Raw genomic sequence first — 18,030 nt, forward strand, 5'->3', positions numbered from 1 at the left:
AGCAGGTCTCTCATTAAGTAAGAACAATTCAGTGCATGTTACACGTTATTCATGTTTCTTTTAAAAGGTGCTTAAACAAGCCATTTAATCTAGATTGCCTGCATTTTCTTTTCCTTACCTTGTATCATCAGTGGAAATGAAACAGGCCAAAGAAAATAAATAATAGAATGAATATTAAATAACATACACAGAGAGTATTAAGAGAAAAATACGCCCCTTGGTGATGATGTTAATCTCCTGCAAATCTCCTTTTAAAACTCCCAGGATTAACTAATCTATTATTTAGAGCATGTTAAATATTCTGGCCGAGAAGTGGCAGTATTGCCTGCAACTCAAGTTTGTTCGCAATATGTTCTCCCATAAATAAAAGAGGGTACATGAAATTTGTAAACGCCTTGGCACCTCGCAAGAAAGGTGAGACGACCAGAGAAAAATAAAATCGCATCTATTAAAATTATGGCTGCAAAGCCAGATAAGTAATTGTCTTTAAAGACAGTCATTTATTAGTTTTACTCGATCCTGTAGTACGTGCCATAGCAGCGACGTAGATAGACCTTGAATGAAAATTATACTGGCAGGTATTAACTTAAGCACTTTTTGAAAATGCCCCACTGAGCTAAACGAAGCTTAAGAGGACTTGGTTACGCTGCGCTTCTCTCCCCCAAATAAAGGGGAATAAAATGAGAGAAAATGCTAAGAAATATGAAACCTGCTAAGGAATTTAGCCTTCTCCTAAAATTAACCACCGCGGAAACGCAAGCCAGTAAATTAACAGAGTCTAAAAGCGCAAAAAGTTGGAAACAACTACATACAAAAGCAATCCAGTAAAAAGTAAGATATTAACAGAATTTTATAATTGCCCTTCATGAAAAGTTAAACGGCTTTCCTTCGCACCGCTGTTCCCGCGGCCTGTTTAATGTGACGTCATTACGCCATAGTCGCAACGCAAGGCGAGCTCAGTTGTGTCGGGAAGAAACAGCTTCGTGTTCTGTAGTCGTGGCCGAGTGGTTAAGGCGATGGACTAGAAATCCATTGGGGTCTCCCCGCGCAGGTTCGAATCCTGCCGACTACGGACAAAAAAGGTTCTTTAGAGCGTTTATTTTGACACGAAAAAGCCATTCAGACGGAGATTTGGAAAACGATGAAAATCGTGCACGGTTTACCTTTATGCTTCACTTTATTAACCAAGTTCTGGGAACGGCCAGGCCGAGGGGGCGTGGCCAGTATGCGCGCGGCTTTCCTCCCCGCCTCCCATCCGTTACCGGAGCAACGGGAGAGCGAGCGAGCGAGCGCGCCAGCCGGGGAGACGGGCTAAGATGGCGGACGACCTGGATGCGCTGCTAGACGAGGTAGAGAACAAGTTTTGTCGTCTCTCGAGGCGGGACTGCTCGGAGCGGCTCCGAGCCAGCCAGGGGCGGAAAAGGGACCGCCTCCTTGAGAAGGAAGAAGAGGCGGAGGCTGAGGCGGCCGCAGCGGGGGAGAGGGCCAGGTGAGCAGTGCGCATGCTCGTGCCCTCCCCCTCTCCCTCCCCCTCCTTGACCGCTGAGGCTGAGAGAAAAGGCAGGTTGCAGGGGATTGGAACACTTCCGGTGCCCCAGCGATGCGGTCCCCTACCTGGCGCCCTCCAGGTGGGTTGGCCTGTCATTCCCGATCAGTTCACGTCACATCAGGAGGGCCCAGGCAACGGAAAGAGGACTTCCCTTTTTAATGCATATTATTCTAAACTTTGTAAGCTGCAGTAATAAGCACACATAAGGTTAAGTCTCTTTGAACACACGGAGTTTCTTCCGAGTAACGGTTGCTTTTTAAAAGACTCCCTAGTTCTTTAGTTTTTGGAAAAGGCCATCAGCAGCTGCTCTCTTCTGTTTACTGATTATGAGTGATGCTCTGGGCTAGCATATGACAGTGCTCAATCGGAAACCAAAAATGGGGACAAACATATTTCTATGATTTCCCCCTTCTTATCTTTGTGGATTTTCTCTCAGCCAGCAGTAAATTCTTTCTGTGCAATTATTGCTGCCTTTTTCAGTTCTGCTCCATGCCACAACATTCAATCAAATTGTTGATATTTCTACTTTTCCACATTTCCCTGCTTTTTGTCCTATCTAATCTGGAGAATCTCAAAGGCTTTTTTGTTGCATTATGTTACATTATGGTTAACTTCTAATAAAGGTATTGCTCAGCTACAGAATTGTGAGGGGAGTGTTTTGTTTTTTGTATTTTTTTGGCAGAACAATATGACTACATTTTTACCAAGTGATGCTTCTCTTCTATTTTCTTCTCTAGATTTACTAAAATATTGACAAAAGGAGCCAATGAAGAAGAGGACATAGATGAAATAATTAAAGATATAGATGAAAATACTTATGCCAGAAATTTCACAGTAAGTATATCTCTGAGAAAAGAAAGACACATAGGTCAGTGTGTTTTTTCCCTAACCCTTCACCTGTTCCTTATGATTATACAGCTGGTTAACTGGTCCTTTGTTCTCTTTCTTTTTGTTAGACTCCTAGATCATTCAGCTCGGCATCTGAAAATAACAATACCTCCACTCAAACCCATGGTAAGAAGTAAGTAAGATTTACAACTAAATAAATAATGTTTAATCAGTAGCTAACTTGAATTTCATTACATTGGCAGTGAGTCAACAAAGAGATCTTGGGTTGGATCCAGAATTAGTTGCTCTTAGACTCCATCTAGAATTGTTGCACCTATTTTGCAACAATTGTGTGCATAAGCACTCAAAACTGAAGTTTGAGATAATCAAAACAACAGAGTACAGTGGTACCTCGGTTCACGAACTTAATTCGTTCCACGACTCTGGTCGCAAACCAAATTGGTCGCGAACCGAATCAAATTTTCCCATAAGGTTCAATGTAAATAAGGTTAATCCGTTCTGACCCCTACGAATGTGGTCGCCAACCGATTTTGGTCGCCAACTGAATCAAATTTTCCCATAAGGTTCAATGTAAATACGGTTAATCCGTTCTGAACCATATGTATTTTTTTTTTAACCACAAAAATATGAAACAAAGTACAGTACAGTACACTATGAAGAGAGAGAACACTAACCTTGCTTGAGGCGACTTCTGGGGTGGAGGACAGGAAGGCAGGTGGGGAGGCAGTTATTGTTTGGAGGGAGAGTCCCCCTCCCTACAGGAAGCCATGACCACATGTCACAGCAGGGAAAATGGCCGCGGGTCATGTTCATCACCCAATGCGGAGTTCGCGGATGGAAGCAAAATTTTGCAAACGGTGTGTTCGTGAACCGAATTGTTCGTGAACAGAAGCGTTCGTGAACCGAGGTATTACTGTATATGGAAGGAACTGAAAGCAAGGAAAGCATGTGGTTATTTCAGCTATGCATGCTTAGGCTAAGTTGCAGTTACTCCACTTTCCCATAAGGTTGCCGGCTAAGAATCTGGAGAATAGGGTGACAGATTAGGATGGATGGACTGATAACATAATCTTGTACATGGAAATAAATTCTATTATGATTAGTGGAATTTCCACTATGAGATATACTTGTCTTTACAAAAGTAAGTTCCACTGAGTTCAGTGAAACTCATTCCCAGAGAAGTATGCAGTCTTAGTTACAGCAGACTAGAGAATACGGATCCCAACCCTTCAGGGCCATTTGGAATTTTGGAACTATGTTATAGGCACAAAATAGTTGCCATTGTGACCGCATCCAGCCTTACAACGCCCTTATACCAGAAAGTAAAAGATTAGACAGTAGCCACTCACCATTTTATTTTCTAAGAGTGCCTCTGGGTTTTATGTGGGGCCTAGAGGCATTGTAAAAATACAAGATGAGGATAGGATTTTGGTTTATAGCATCCTAGCTTCCTATTCATATTTTTAAAATTAAGAGCATCATAAACATTTAATTAAGGGAAACAGGGAGATTCAGTGAACATAAAGAATGTGCTGGCAGACATGTTTTTTCCTTCAGGTGCCAAGTGGGGAACCAGATGTCAAATAGATCAAGAACTACTGGTAGATTTTTGGATGTTCTCAAATGGATGTGTAAATTTGTTTTTAAAAAAAACTGATTCCCAATTGTTGAAATCATAGCAACAACAAAATGACTCAATTTCCCCTGAAATTATAGAGTTAAATGTATACAATGAAAAAGGGAAGAAACAAAGGATTTTGTTTGGAAAGGCACTATAAATTTAGTTCAGTTCTAATATTCAAAATATATTACTAGGCCTTAATTCTAAATAATAAATAATTATACCTCATTCTGATAAATTTCAGAGTTCTAGAATGTTTCCATAAGTTAATAGTCTGAGTACCCCTAAGGTTGGTCAGGTTCTATAGAAAAGATGAGTTTTGTGGCATGATCTGAAGGCAGTAAGAGAGGTTCTGTAACTCTCAGTTTATGGGCAACAGTTCCAAACATAATAAGCCAGCAAAGGCCACAATACTTTAGTAGCCAACCTAATCTGGATCCAGGTCTGCGTCTCTGATAGTTTTCTAAGTATTAGCATCATTTATTATTTCAACTGTGCTTGATATTTTATGACTAGTGGTTTAATTTCATAATTTAATCTTCTATAGTATTATTTGTTAATTAATGGGCACTTTTTTTTTTTGCTGTTGATTAATACACATAAACTTATTCTGATTTGCCCTGCTTTATCATTCTTCCAGGAATATAGGTTTGTTGAAAAGATTCCCCCATTCACTATGATAATAAAGCCTAAGAAATCAAATGTTTATAATGTGACTGTGGTTTTTAAAGACTCCCAATTTTATTTCTTGTAGATGTTGCCCAGTATACCTAGGTGGAAGCGCAGCATCATATGGTATTGGAACAAATATTTCACAGAGGTATGATTTCTTTTTGATACCACTGGTCATGTTAATTACACCTCACAATGTGAAGGAATATAGGATGCTGCTTTCTGCTGAATTTGAACATTAACCATCTAATATACAGTGGTACCTCTAGTTACAAACGCCCCTCCTTACGAATTTTTCGAGATACGACCAGCTCCAGCCCCAAAAATTTACCTCAACATGCGAACTCCGCCTCTACTTACAAACCGGATCTGTAGCCATTTTCTCTGCTGCCACGCGGTCGCGGTTTCCTGTGGGCGAGATTGCGGTAGCAAGGAGATGTTCGGTGAGGCTTGTGGTGTGTTTTGTGGCGTTTGGAAGGTTTTTGTGGCGTTTGGAAGGTTTTTGAGGTTTAAAAATAAAATGCATACGTTTCAGAACTGTTTAGCCGTATTTACATTGAACCTTATGGGGGAAATTTACCTCGGGGTGCGACCAAATTCGGAGGGCGGATTAGCCATATTTACATTGAACCTTATGGGGAAATCTGCCTCGTGGTGCGACCAAATTCGGAGGGCGGAACGGATTAACTGTATTTACATTGAACCTTATGGGAAACTTTACCTCGACTTGAGACCAACTCGAGTTGCAACCAGAGTCACAGAACGGATTAAGTTCGTAACTAGAGGTACCACTGTAATCTAGAGCAAGGGTGGACAGACTTTGAGAGGTCAGGGTTGCAAGACTGGAAAACCCCAGAACTGTAGTCCCAAATGCTGCCTTAGCAGGTTTGTTTAGGATTTCAAGGTCTCCATTATAGTTATGGGTCCATCTCGAACACTTACCATTCCCATGCATACAGTGGAGAGCACCCTCAATTTAGTTTTTGCCTCAGCTTGAGAAGTGGCCTGGATATTAGGGAAGTTATAGTTACTCCAGTGTCATGGCTAGACCACCTCATGGTGAAGATTAGATCCAAAGGCTTTTACCAACTACCACAGTCACAAATAGCCAGAGGACGGTGTCTGCAGTGTAGGTGTCCCTGGCAGAGACCAGTTATCTTCATGCTTTGCTGTCTCAGTTCAGGACCTGATTTTGGGATAGAATCATGTATGATCATCCTGATAGATGACCTCCTGTGGGAAATGAATAGCTCTTGCTTGATCTCCCAGTAGCTTTTGATGCTTACTGGCCACATGTGGGTATACCTTTTCCTTGGTCTGGTATCCGCAGCTGGTGCAGAATACAGCAGCCAAGTTGCCAAGAGAAGAATCTGGCTATATACTTTTTTACATCTTTATTGAAACAATTGCACTGGTTACCAGTTAGCTCCTAAATCAGATTCATTGTTTATATTCTTAGTTATATTTCATCATTAAAAGGCCCTAAACAACTTGAAACCAGGTGACCTTAGGATTGCATGTAAAGTCCTGTTATGTGTACAGAGAACTGGTGAATGCCAAATGACAGCTGCTCTCAGGCAGGTCTCCTCTTTGGTGATGCCAGCATCCTGGAATACTCTTCCCCTTGAAATTCAGGAAACATCTAGTATTTTAGGTACCTGTTAAAAACTGACTTCTTCATCCAGACCTTCCCTATGTGAATCTTGGAAGAATATTGCTGTCCCCATTTCAATGAATGTGCTTTATTGAGTAGTGTTTTGTATTGTTCTAATGTATTCTTTTTGTATGTATTTTACTGTAAACCATTTCATGATGTTTCACCATAGGAAGCAATATATAAATATCTTGCAGGGGGAGGTTGTACTTGTCCGCATAAGGCTTGTCCCCTGACCTGCCCAATGTCTTTACAATTAATGTTAATTGATTGATCGACGAAAAAAGGACTCCCAGTTAATTGAACAACATTGTTGAACATTGCAACATTTTAAATCAGTGCACTTTAATGGGGGGGGGGGGAGGGCTCATATTCATTCTGTTTAAATAAACCAGTAACATTTGTCCCTTCTTTCTTTCAACAGAACTTGTGATCAGTTACGTTGCACTGCATGTGACTTTCGTGTTTTGCATTATAATGACTATCAGTGGGATAAATCATGTGATTACCTCTTTTTTAGGTATGCATTATGGACAATATTATCAGGAGTTCTAAGTGTATTCCCATTGGAAGTGTATTGGTAGATTATGCCAAATTATTTTTTGATAGAACAGATATTTTTAGCATAGATGTTTTCCCTTCTCCCAAAGCTATTTGGGAGAATAAATGAAAGTTTTGATTGTGATTCTCATTTCATGTCAAGTATGTTTCTGGCCATTTGCAATCCTAAACACATTTACTAGAGACTAAATTCCATCAAGAGAGAGAGAGATTTTTAAGTGTATGTGATTATGATTGAATCATAAATACACAGAGAAGCTGTTCCTATAATACAATGTCAAAATTATGCCTGTATAATGGCATGGGGTTATTTTTTAATTTTTTTATATGCAGCACCTGGTAAAGAGCTGAACTTTTCCACTTTCAGAATATCTGGTGTAAAATATTGATTCAGTAGTTTTCCATTGAAGAAACAAGGGAAGGATTTTGGTCTTCATCGGGGTGGTGAAGCTGTTGGCCATACTACCTAGGACTGTTGTGAGTTGCAGTTCAGCAGCATCTAAAGGTCTCGTCTGCCTTGCAAAAAAGAGCAGGTCCCTTCCCATCGCAGCTCCTTTGCATGCATAAACACACACGCCACCAGTACTACTTCTGTACAGTAACAATCTTTCCAGAATCAACTTAGTAGTCAGAAGTTGACAGACACTGGAGATTCACACCCACTGTGTGAATGAAAGTGCTTCTACTCAGTGGCTCTCTTATTCTAAGCAATGATACTTTAAAACCATTCCAGAACCTCAGTTGAAATAAAATGTTCTTAATTCTTAGGAATAACATGCCTGAATTCAGCAAATTGAAAACAAAGATGCTAATGAAGAAGGGGTCACGAGCCTATGCCTGCCAATGCACTTGGAGATCTATAGATGAATTAACAGATCTCACTATGGACCGACAGCTCCGTTGGGTTTGTAGCAAACATATTGGCTGATGTTGGCTTGTTTTCTGCAGTATTCATGTCTGTATGAAAATCATCTGTTCATTGCTCGGCATCATGTAGGATACACTGAGGATGCTCTGTGTAGATCTTACTGTTCCAGTATAAAGTGAGCACTTTGCATTATGAACTCACTAATTTGGCTATAACTGTCCAAAGGCTTAACATCTAATTGCTTATAGAACCAAGCTAGCAAAATTGTTTTCATTAAATGTTACACTGGTAAAGGTCTTTGGATTTGACAGCTCCTTCCACTAACACCAATAAAAGAATAATAAAACTGAAAAGAAAATGCTTCCCAGAAAAGACATGTGAAAATCTTATTCTTTGACTAGAGCACTAGCTTAATATGGTTAGTAATCTGTTATGGTGTCTGAAATATAAAATATTTAGGCACTTAATATATTTTGATGGAGATTCTGATAATTCTGCTCTTATCCGGCTGTTGTTATAGTCAAATTAATGCAAACTTACAGCAGTATTATCTTAAACCTTGTATGAGAAGCTGAATTATGCAATTAGAATAGCAGGCTAGTTCAAACTGACAAAGAAAAAGACACTGCAGCTCCAAAATTCTGAAAAACATAATTACTAGTTACAAACCATATTCATAATGCCGTTTCAATGCATACACACATGGAAGTAAACCCCACTGGCACTTGCTTCCAAGTAAATATGCATTGAATTGGGCTGTACACTGTTTATTTTCATCTCTGGTCATCTTGCAGAGTTTTTCCAATAATGAGCATCATTAGGAGCCAGAAAGTTTTCTGAATTAATATTTTGAATCAACTGTGCTTCTTTGTGAAAGGCACAAGTATACATAAAATTAGATGGAGGGTGTCTTCATCTTTCAATCACTGCACAGCATTTAAGCTAATCAGAAAATGGTCAAATGCCTTTTTTATTGTCGTTGTTGGCACATTTGAGTGTTTTGTTTAAATCCTAAAATCAAAATATTATATAAAGGTTGTCCTGACTTATTGTATCTGTTTTCCTCTTCTGGTCATATCATGATTTGCTAAGTTGTATTGACCAAATATGTCCAAAATGTAATTCTTGTTTATATTTAATTTTTCCAACCTGTAATATGTCCAACCAATAATATGTTTAGTAATTTTTCTGTAGCACTGAAAATTTAGAAATGGATTGTAGTTTAAAGATTTATAACAGGTCAGTAGTAAACAATATGACTGAAATAACAGCATGCTAAAATAATAACTATAGTTCATTACTTTATCAGAAACACATTACACACAAATAGGTGCCGTTGATTTCCGTTTTTTATAATGTGGAATATGATTAGAATTATAATACAAACAATTTTGGTATTATTATGCAAAAAATAATACAGATAAAATAATCTGTTTAGAATCATAATGCAAATAAATTCATAGCTAAGCCTGTATAACATGGAAATCAATCCCTGCTCAGATTTTTTCTGTAATGCTATAATCATTAAAACATTATGTTCTTGGCATTTCTGAGTAAAATTATTATATTTCATATATCAGTTGCTCAGTGCAATTCTGGTTATTGGTCCTGATGATATGGTATTACTTAGTTAATAAATGTGAAACTTGTGGAGCATTTTACAAGAAAGTACTATATAACTGCACTATTGTTAATAATAATAAATAGTAATAGCAGGTGAGTTGGGGAATATAGATACTAACATTCTTTGAATGTGTTGATCACTCAGTTGGACCATTCATATTGGCTGTTGAGTAGATGTTTCTTGAAAGCTAGTATGATGGCTGTGCGGTATGTAGCAACTTACTTCCACTGATACCTCATATGTAAGTATATGTATGCGTACACTAACCTCTATGTACAGTATGTGGATAATAATGGCTTAGCTTACAGTGAAGATCCTTAGATTATGTATGTTAACCACACTGAATTTATTCCTTATAAGTATGCATCGAATTCTCTTGTTATTCTTCAAGCTCAGTTGTTTGATAATAGCAGATAGCTTGTAATCAAATATCAGCTGTCTTTTGAAGAACCTGTCAGTTACATTATCAGTTTGAATGCCTTCATTATGCTATACCTCAGGCCAAATACAGTTTATTTGTGTGGTAACAATATACAATTCTGACTCTGTCCTGTTTTCTTTGATCCCTTCATATACAGGGTAGGCATGTGTTGTTTTTTTAGGCAGTGGGCTGTACATTTCTCTCTCTTATGTTAATTTTGGACAAAAAAAAAATCAGATATCAGAGCAGGATCCCTTTTTGTTTTGGGGGGGTTAGGTGAAAGGATTAACTAGATTTTGATAGACCTATTTTCCTTTTTTTTTAAGCACACTGAACAGATGGAAATTGCAATATTGAAAGTCAGCAGTTTTGCTGCCAAAGGTGGGGTGAAGGGAGAGATAGATTGGTTATGCAGATGAAGGTTACATGTGAGACAGCTTACAAGTACTTAATTCAATTAACAATTGAAATTCCATTGCCTGAAACCTTTTGATGTATGTGAGCTCAACAATTTCTTGTTCAATGGTGCTGTTAAAGTCCCACTTTTCCAAAACAGTCACTTTGATATCTGCCATGGAGTGTTCTCGGAGGCTGAAATGCTCTGATATTATTTTGTCCTGTTTTTGAGTCCTGATGTCAAATTCGTGTCAATTATTTTGTGCAAAGTTTGCCCCATTTATCCTATGTAGAATCCAGAGGGGTATTGCTGGCAGATGATGGCATATATAACATTGGAGGAAGCACATGTGTAGGTACTCTAATCCTGTGCGTGTACTTGTTAGGGCCTGTCGTGGTGCTGTTGGTGTAGATGTGGAGACAACGTAGACATCTGGGTTTTTAGCAAGGACTGGTTCCCATGTTGGCATCGTCCTGTGGTTTCTTGTTGCTTATGAGAATCTGTGTCAGATTGGGTGGTTGTCTGTATGCAAGCATGGGCCTACCACCTAGTGCCTAAGAAAGTACAGTGTCATTGTCCAGTATGGGCTGTAGCTTATTAATAATGTGTTTCAGTAGCTTGAGCTGTGAGCTGTAGGTAACAACTAGTGATGTTCTGTTTCTGTTCCAGCTTTTAATAGTTCATCCTTGGGAATTGATCTGGCTGTCTTGATTTGTTTGTTAATCTCCTTGGGTGGGTAGTTCAGTTTTCTGAATGCCTGGTTTAATTCCATCACTTGAGCATCTCTGTCAAGTGAGTTAGAGTAAATGTGGTTGTAGCATAGAGCCTGACTACAGATGATTGATTTGGTGGTGTGTTCTGGATGGAAGCTGGAAGCATTTAGGTATGCATGTCAATCTGTAGGTTTCCTTTATAATGTGGTGTTTATGTAACCATTGTGTAGTTTTAGGGTAACATCAAGGAAGTGAACTTGTTCTGTAGATAGGTCTAGGCTAAGGTTGACGGCAAGGTGGAAATGGTTGAAGTCATGATGGAATTTGATGAGAGATTCATTTCCTTTATTTATTTTTACACACACACACACAAATTTTATTAAATGTTTTAAAAACATAAAAACACAAACTAATACAGAATAAAAAAGCAAAGAAAAAGAGAAAGAAAAGAGAAAAAGCAAAAGTGCAAAAAGAGAGAATAGAAAGAAATAGATGAAGTTTCCAATTTCCTTTGCAGCAAATATAAGTATGATTACAAAGTTATCTCTTACTCTATGATTACAAAAAAAAGCTCACTCTTTTCTATTATCCATTTTTTTCCTAATCATCAAAACAAGTCATAAGTGCATTTTTTCCATTTCATGCAAAACCCGCTCCCCATTGGGGGGAGATGGGCGGGAATACAGTGGGGCAAAAAAGTATTTAGTCAGCCACCAATTGTGCAAGTTCTCCCACTTAAAAAGATGAGAGAGGCCTGTAATTTTCATTATAGGTATACCTCAACTATGAGAGACAAAATGGGAAAAAAAATCCAGAAAATCACATTGTCTGATTTTTAAAGAATTTATTTGCAAATCGTGGTGGAAAATAAGTATTTGGTCAATATCAAAAGTTCATCTCAATACTTTGTTATATATCCTTTGTTGGCAATGACAGAGGTCAAACGTTTTCTGTAAGTCTTCACAAGGTTTTCACACACTGTTGCTGGTATTTTAGCCCATTCCTCCATGCAGATCTCCTCTAGAGCAGTGACGTTTTGGGGCTGTCGCTGGGCAACACGGACTTTCAACTCCCTCCAAAGGTTTTCCATGGGGTTGAGATCTGGAGACAGGCTAGGCCACTCCAGGACCTTGAAATGCTTCTTACGAAGCCACTCCTTCGTTGCCCGGGCGGTGTGTTTGGGATCATTGTCATGCTGAAAGACCCAGCCACATTTCATCTTCAATGCCCTTGCTGATGGAAGGATGTGTTCACTCAAAATCTCACGATACATGGCCCCATTCATTCTTTCCTTTACACGGATCAGTCATCCTGGTCCCTTTGCAGAAAAACAGCCCCAAAGCATGATGTTTCCACCCCCATGCTTCACAGTAGGTATGGTGTTCTTTGGATGCAACTCAGCATTCTCTCTCCTCCAGACACGAGGAGTTGAGTTTAGACCAAAATGTTCTACTTTGGTTTCATCTGACCATATGACATTCTCCCAATCCTCTTCTGGATCATCCAAATGCTCTCTAGCAAACTTCAGACAGGCCCAGACATGTACTGGCTTAAGCAGGGGGACACATCTGGCACTGCAGGATTTGAGTCCCTGGCAGCGTAGTGTGTTACTGATGGTAGCCTTTGTTACTTTGGTCCCAGCTCTCTGCAGGTGATTCACTAGGTCCCCCCCGTGTGGTTCTGGGATTTTTGCTCACTGTTCTTGTGATCATTTTGACCCCACAGGGTGAGATCTTGCGTGGAGCCCCAGATCGAGGGAGATTATCAGTGGTCTTGTATGTCTTCCATTTTCTAATTATTGCTCCCACAGTTGATTTCTTCACACCAAGCTGCTTGCCTATTGCAGATTCAGCCTTCCCAGCCTGGTGCAGGTCTACAATTTTGTTTCTGGTGTCCTTCAACAGCTCTTTGGTCTTAGCCATAATGAAGTTTGGAGTGTGACTGTTTGAGGTTGTGGACAGGTGTCTTTTATACTGATAACAAGGTCAAACAGGTGCCATTACTACAGGTAACGAGTGGAGGACAGAGGAGCCTCTTAAAGAAGTAGTTACAGGTCTGTGAGAGCCAGACATCTTGCTTGTTTGTAGGTGACCAAATACTTATTTTCCACCATGATTTGCAAATAAAATCTTTAAAAATCAGACAATGTGATTTTCTGGATTTTTTTCCCCATTTTGTCTCTCATAGTTGAGGTATACCTATGATGAAAATTACAGGCCTCTCTCATCTTTTTAAGTGGGAGAACTTGCACAATTGGTGGCTGACTAAATACTTTTTTGCCCCACAGTAAGTTTGATCAATCAATCAATCAATCAATCAATCAATCAATCAATCAATCAGTAGTCTATAAGGGGTTTCCAGTCAACCATATATGTAGATGTTGTCTTTTCTCTGATCAAGGAAGTTAATTTAGCCATCTCTACAAGTTTCATCATCTTCACCAACCATTCCTCCATTGTGGGTAGTGTCGAACCTTTCCACTTTTGAGCATATAATAGTCTTGCTGCAGTTGTCTTATACAAAGTTCCATGACTTTTTTCTAGTTGCCTGTCCAGTAGTCCCAAAAGAAAAATCTTTGGTTTCAGTTTTACTTTAATCTCTCAAATCTGAATTAATGTATCTATTTGTATCCAACAATTTTTGGCTTTTTTACATGACCATCAAACATGATAAAATGTCCCTGATAAAATGTTGTTTGTATTTCCAGCAAATATTTGAAGTGCCTTTATATATTCTAAACAGTTTTTCTGGTGACAAATATCAATGATACATCCTTTTATAAAAATTCTCCTTAAGACTAGAACGTAATGTAAATTTCAATCCTGATGAGAGATTCATTTCCAGATGAAGAAAGTATAATCAATAAACCTCAAGTAAAGGAGAGCCTTTACTAAATCTAGGCAAAATAGAAGCAATAAAATAATAGAATTATCAAAGATACATTTTTATGTTGTGAGATTCCATGTTCTCCTCCCCTAGCCCATTTCTCCAGTTTTAATCATGCTTATATCCTTGTTCTTCAGTTGCTGTTGGAAATATAAAAGTCAGCACTGGTACAGATGCTGATTCCCATCCCATGCAACTAACAGTAAATTTGGGGGTAGTTTTAAGATCTGGGAAATAAAAAGCATAGAAGGGAACAAACAGTCCATTTTGAGCGCCAGTTGCTTGAGAGAAAGATACTTGATGGATGGAGGGACTGACACAAGACAGATAAAAATAACACTTTACTTCATAATGCAGTACTTGTTATCTCCACTTGGTTTTTAGTTTTCATTTATAGATGCTACTTTTTAAAAACTGATATAATGCCATTCTAGTGCCTTTAATATTAGCCGGACACTTGAACAGTTGAAGCTTTTCCAAAATTTAATTTCATGACAGAAAGCTTTCCCATTAACTGAAGCGTATGTTGAAATTCTGCTCCATCTCAGGCAGCCCCATAGGAGTCTACCTGCTGGGATCCAGTTGCTCTTTGGAGAAGGTACTCCCTTTAAATGGAACAAACATTAAAAGCTGCTATTTGAAATTAGAAAAATTTCCAGGGTTCTCAAATCACAGCAAGGATTTGTTTAAAAGCAGCATATTTAATAGAAAAGAAATATGTAGCTCAGAGTTGAACTATGGAGTCCTTGGTGCTCTCTGAGCTTGGTTGTTTGCTTGCACACGTTTCATTGCTAGACTAGGTAACATCATCAGTACTAGTGAGTGTGGGATTTGCTCCCTGTTTACAATAACATGTCCTGCCAGTGTTGGTGGGGGTATGGTTTTCTCCTTGGTAATTCCTTGGTTAGGGTGTTGTTTCCTGCTTGGTTGTTTGTCTGGGGTTAATCCCTGCTTATCCTCTGATTGCTGGAGAGGATGTGTTCTGGTCTTTTTGTTTCCTTCTTAGCTTTTTTATTGTCTCTTTTGAATGGGGTGTAAATGTAGTTTATGTGTCTATTGTTGGTTGATTTGTCTGAATGCCAAGCTTCCAGGAATTACCTAGCATTTTTGGATTTAGCTTGGTCTAGGATGCTGACAGTTTCCCAGTTGAAATTATGGTTGAGTCTGTCCATGTGTTGTGAGATTAAGGAGTTTTGATCGTGCCTTCTGACTGCTAGTTGGTGTTCATGGATGCGCCCTGCTAGTCTTCTGTCTGTCTGTCCTACATAGTGGCTGTTACAGTCCCTATGCTGTATGCTGTAGATGACTCCTGTTTTTTCTTCCTGGGTTTCTGGGTCTTTTGGTTTGTGGGCCATGTTTTCGAGGGCTTTAGTTAGTTTGTGTGCTACAGTGATGTCGTATGGTTGTAATAGTCTGTTGGTTGTTTCTGAAATGTTTTTGATGTATGGCAGTGTTATCCTTTTCATAGCTTATGTTGGTCCTGCTATAGTGGGTCAAGTGGTCAGGCCCTTTTTGATAAAGTTGTGTGGGTATCTGTTTTGTTGGAAAATGTTGTATAAATTGTCTGTTTCCTTTTTCTGGTTATCTGGGTTGCTGCAGTTTGTTTGTAATTGTCTGAATAATGTTCTTACACAGCTCCTCTTGTGGGAGGTTGGGTTGTTACTTTGGTAATAGAGCACTTGGCCAGTGTGGGTTGTTTTTCGATAGACTTGTGTTTCTAATTTGCCGTCATTTCCTCTGCTGATGATATCCAGCGAGGGTGTTATGTTGTTGTTTTCTTTTTCCCTTGTGAATTTTATTCTTTTGAAGATGTTGTTGATTGTTTCATGTGTTTTCTCTAGTTATTCCTTTTTTATTATGATGAACGTGTTGTCTACATAGCAGATCCATACTTTGGGCAGTATGTGTATGAGAGCTATAGTTTCTAGATGCTGCATTACTGTATCGGCTATGAGTCCTGAGAGTGGTGATCCCATGGGTGTTCCTCTGATTTGTTGACATATTTGTCCATCAGCCTGAAAGTAGGTAGTGAGGCAGAGGTTGATGAGGTCCATGATTAAATTTAAGTTGATGAGGTCCATGATTCTAGGCAGCATATTTAAATTGAAAAGAATGTTCCTGTAGAGGGCAGTCTTACCCTGAGTTTGGTCTAGTACATTTTCAATTCTTCCCTCAAGCCATTCCACAAACTGTCAGGATTATATGAATACTGCATTATGCATTCAGGATTTTTGTAATAAAAATACGTCAAACATGTTATCCAGCCTACCTGACAGAATTGTTATGGGATATAATTGAGAGGGGAGTACAATGTATCCTGCCTTGAATGCCTGGAGGAATAATTAGATATAAACCTAGGGAATAAGTAATTGCATTTTACAACCAAAATAATGTAACAGAACAGAAAAGATCAATGCAATTTAGAGTTAATGAGCCATCATTTTCTACTACAATACTCTTCACTTAATGTTTATTTCTAAGTGTTTTGTCAAAATTTATCTCTGAAAATTAAATTAGCTCTTCCATTCACTAGGCACTAGGAATCAGTGGTGGCTTTCCACAGAGGAGAGCAGTGGGGCAATCATTGTCAAATCCCCCTTACCTCCCTGCATCACGTTAGTAAATCCTAAGGACCCCCAGTTTTCCAGAGTAGTTTTGCAACAAATATAAGGGACTACTGAGGAAGGGAGGAAGTGTGAGATGGCCTCTCTGTCCCTTTCCTCCAATGTAAGGAAGACTCTGAAGTAAACTCAGAATCCAATGCAATGATGATGGGTAGATAGCAAGCAATTTTCTAAATTGGAGAAGGTTGATTTTTTCAGAGGAGCTTGATGGACTCTTAGGAATTCTTTAGATGGAGGCTTTGCACACAATCAAATACAAATATATTGAAATCTATTGAAATCAGTAGGCACAGTAAATTAATGTAGCTATCCTATTTGCCATAGTAGGGGAGATCTGGAAATTATTTGGATAATCACTCAAAGACCTGTTGGGATTATTATTTCCCCCTTCTGAATAATAGAATTGTTTGGACACTAGGATGCCTTCTTGCCTACTTCCCATCCACCCAGCATGCCCCATCAGTCAAGTGTTGCTGAGTTTTCTGTGAGGTGAAAGGAGCATCTAAGGTCACATTCCCTTTCTATTGGCAGGTCTCTCCCTTCCCTTGGAGAAGGTGGTCTAAACTATTCTATGGTCCTGATAATCCTAAGTCTGCATTGTATTGTGGCATTTGTTTTGATAGTAATTTTGTGTTATGTGTGTCTCTTTCATATACATATACTGATACATCACAAACACCAGTTAAGACACAAATGTAATTTACTATCTATATGCAGAGCCTGTTTTGAATTAAAGAAAACAACCATTTTTCAGAGATCAAAATGGTAGACCCTATTAGCATTTATTTTGTAGGGTCAGAGAAAACCCCCAGCTAGAATATCTATTATATACAGGGAGTTAACTATATCAGTCCTTGTACATAATGAGATGAAACTCAATCATTGCTTCACAGTATATTTTAACTGATCCTTTCAACTATTTAAAAATGCGCATAATGACGTGCAGAGTTATAGACAATTGTTCTGTCCCATGGGCAGAGATTATATTTGTCAAAGTATATTATGACTGGCTAAACCACTTATTCTATATCAGAGTTAATTTGGAAACTAGAGAACCATCCTGGATTAAAGATACAACTACTTAATTAAAAAGGTGCTCAAGGTATAGGAGAAGGATATTTTAGACACTGAAATAAATCCAATATAATCCTTGGAAATTAGTTTTTGTTTACATTAGTGTAATTGAGAACTGAAATTCATTTACAGTCCTGCTACAAATCCCATTAACGTCAACAAAATCTGTCTAGCCTGTTTGACTTGGGAAGCTGCAAGAAGGAGACTGTGTTTTATAAACTGTAACTGGTTCTTGTTTTCAGTAACTAAAATTAGTAAGTAAAAGGTTAACAGGCTGAAGAAGACATTTTGTTTTATAATCTTGCTCTGTTGGCCCTATGTTAAAAGGCTGTTATCCTTTAATCAGAGATTTCAAGGAGAATTTCCAAACATGGAAATACAAAAGCATTTAAAAGAAATCTAACTATGCAATTGCACATGGTAAGCCAAGAGATGTGTTAGTACAGTTTGCTAGGAGAAAAACAAAGGATTTGGTCTTGCAAGCACACTTTGAGTCTAAATTTAATATTGAAAATGT

General features: G+C 38.6%; 1 protein-coding gene and 1 non-coding gene across 2 annotated transcripts; both read left to right on the top strand.

The window, feature by feature from the left end:
- Positions 1-990: 990 nt before the first annotated feature.
- TRNAS-AGA (transfer RNA serine (anticodon AGA)) lies at positions 991-1,072 on the top strand. Its single transcript has one exon. It is a non-coding gene; the product is annotated as a tRNA-Ser (tRNA).
- Positions 1,073-1,316: 244 nt separating this feature from the next.
- On the top strand, positions 1,317-7,909 carry CFAP418 (cilia and flagella associated protein 418). The gene is made up of 6 exons (XM_007425913.4): positions 1,317-1,489; positions 2,287-2,383; positions 2,506-2,570; positions 4,774-4,839; positions 6,770-6,865; positions 7,675-7,909. Exons 1-6 carry the CDS (start codon positions 1,317-1,319, stop codon positions 7,832-7,834), a joined length of 657 nt encoding a protein of 218 aa, XP_007425975.1. The 3' UTR covers positions 7,835-7,909.
- The last annotated feature ends 10,121 nt before the right edge of the window (positions 7,910-18,030 follow it).

Source organism: Python bivittatus, unplaced genomic scaffold, assembly GCF_059951505.1.
Source record: "Python bivittatus isolate LINGU-HERP-01145 unplaced genomic scaffold, Pbiv_v1 ctg000590_np1212, whole genome shotgun sequence".
Classification (NCBI taxonomy): domain Eukaryota; kingdom Metazoa; phylum Chordata; class Lepidosauria; order Squamata; family Pythonidae; genus Python; species Python bivittatus.

What these genes read in the sequence shown, in the direction of transcription:
- CFAP418 (XM_007425913.4), top strand. Translation starts at nt 1,317, where the DNA reads ATGGCGGACGACCTGGATGCGCTGCTAGACGAGGTAGAGAACAAGTTT. An exon ending in CTTATGCCAGAAATTTCACA is followed by an intron (nt 2,384 to 2,505) that starts GTAAGTATATCT and finishes TCTTTTTGTTAG; the next exon opens with ACTCCTAGATCATTCAGCTC. An exon ending in TGTGATTACCTCTTTTTTAG is followed by an intron (nt 6,866 to 7,674) that starts GTATGCATTATG and finishes CTTAATTCTTAG; the next exon opens with GAATAACATGCCTGAATTCA.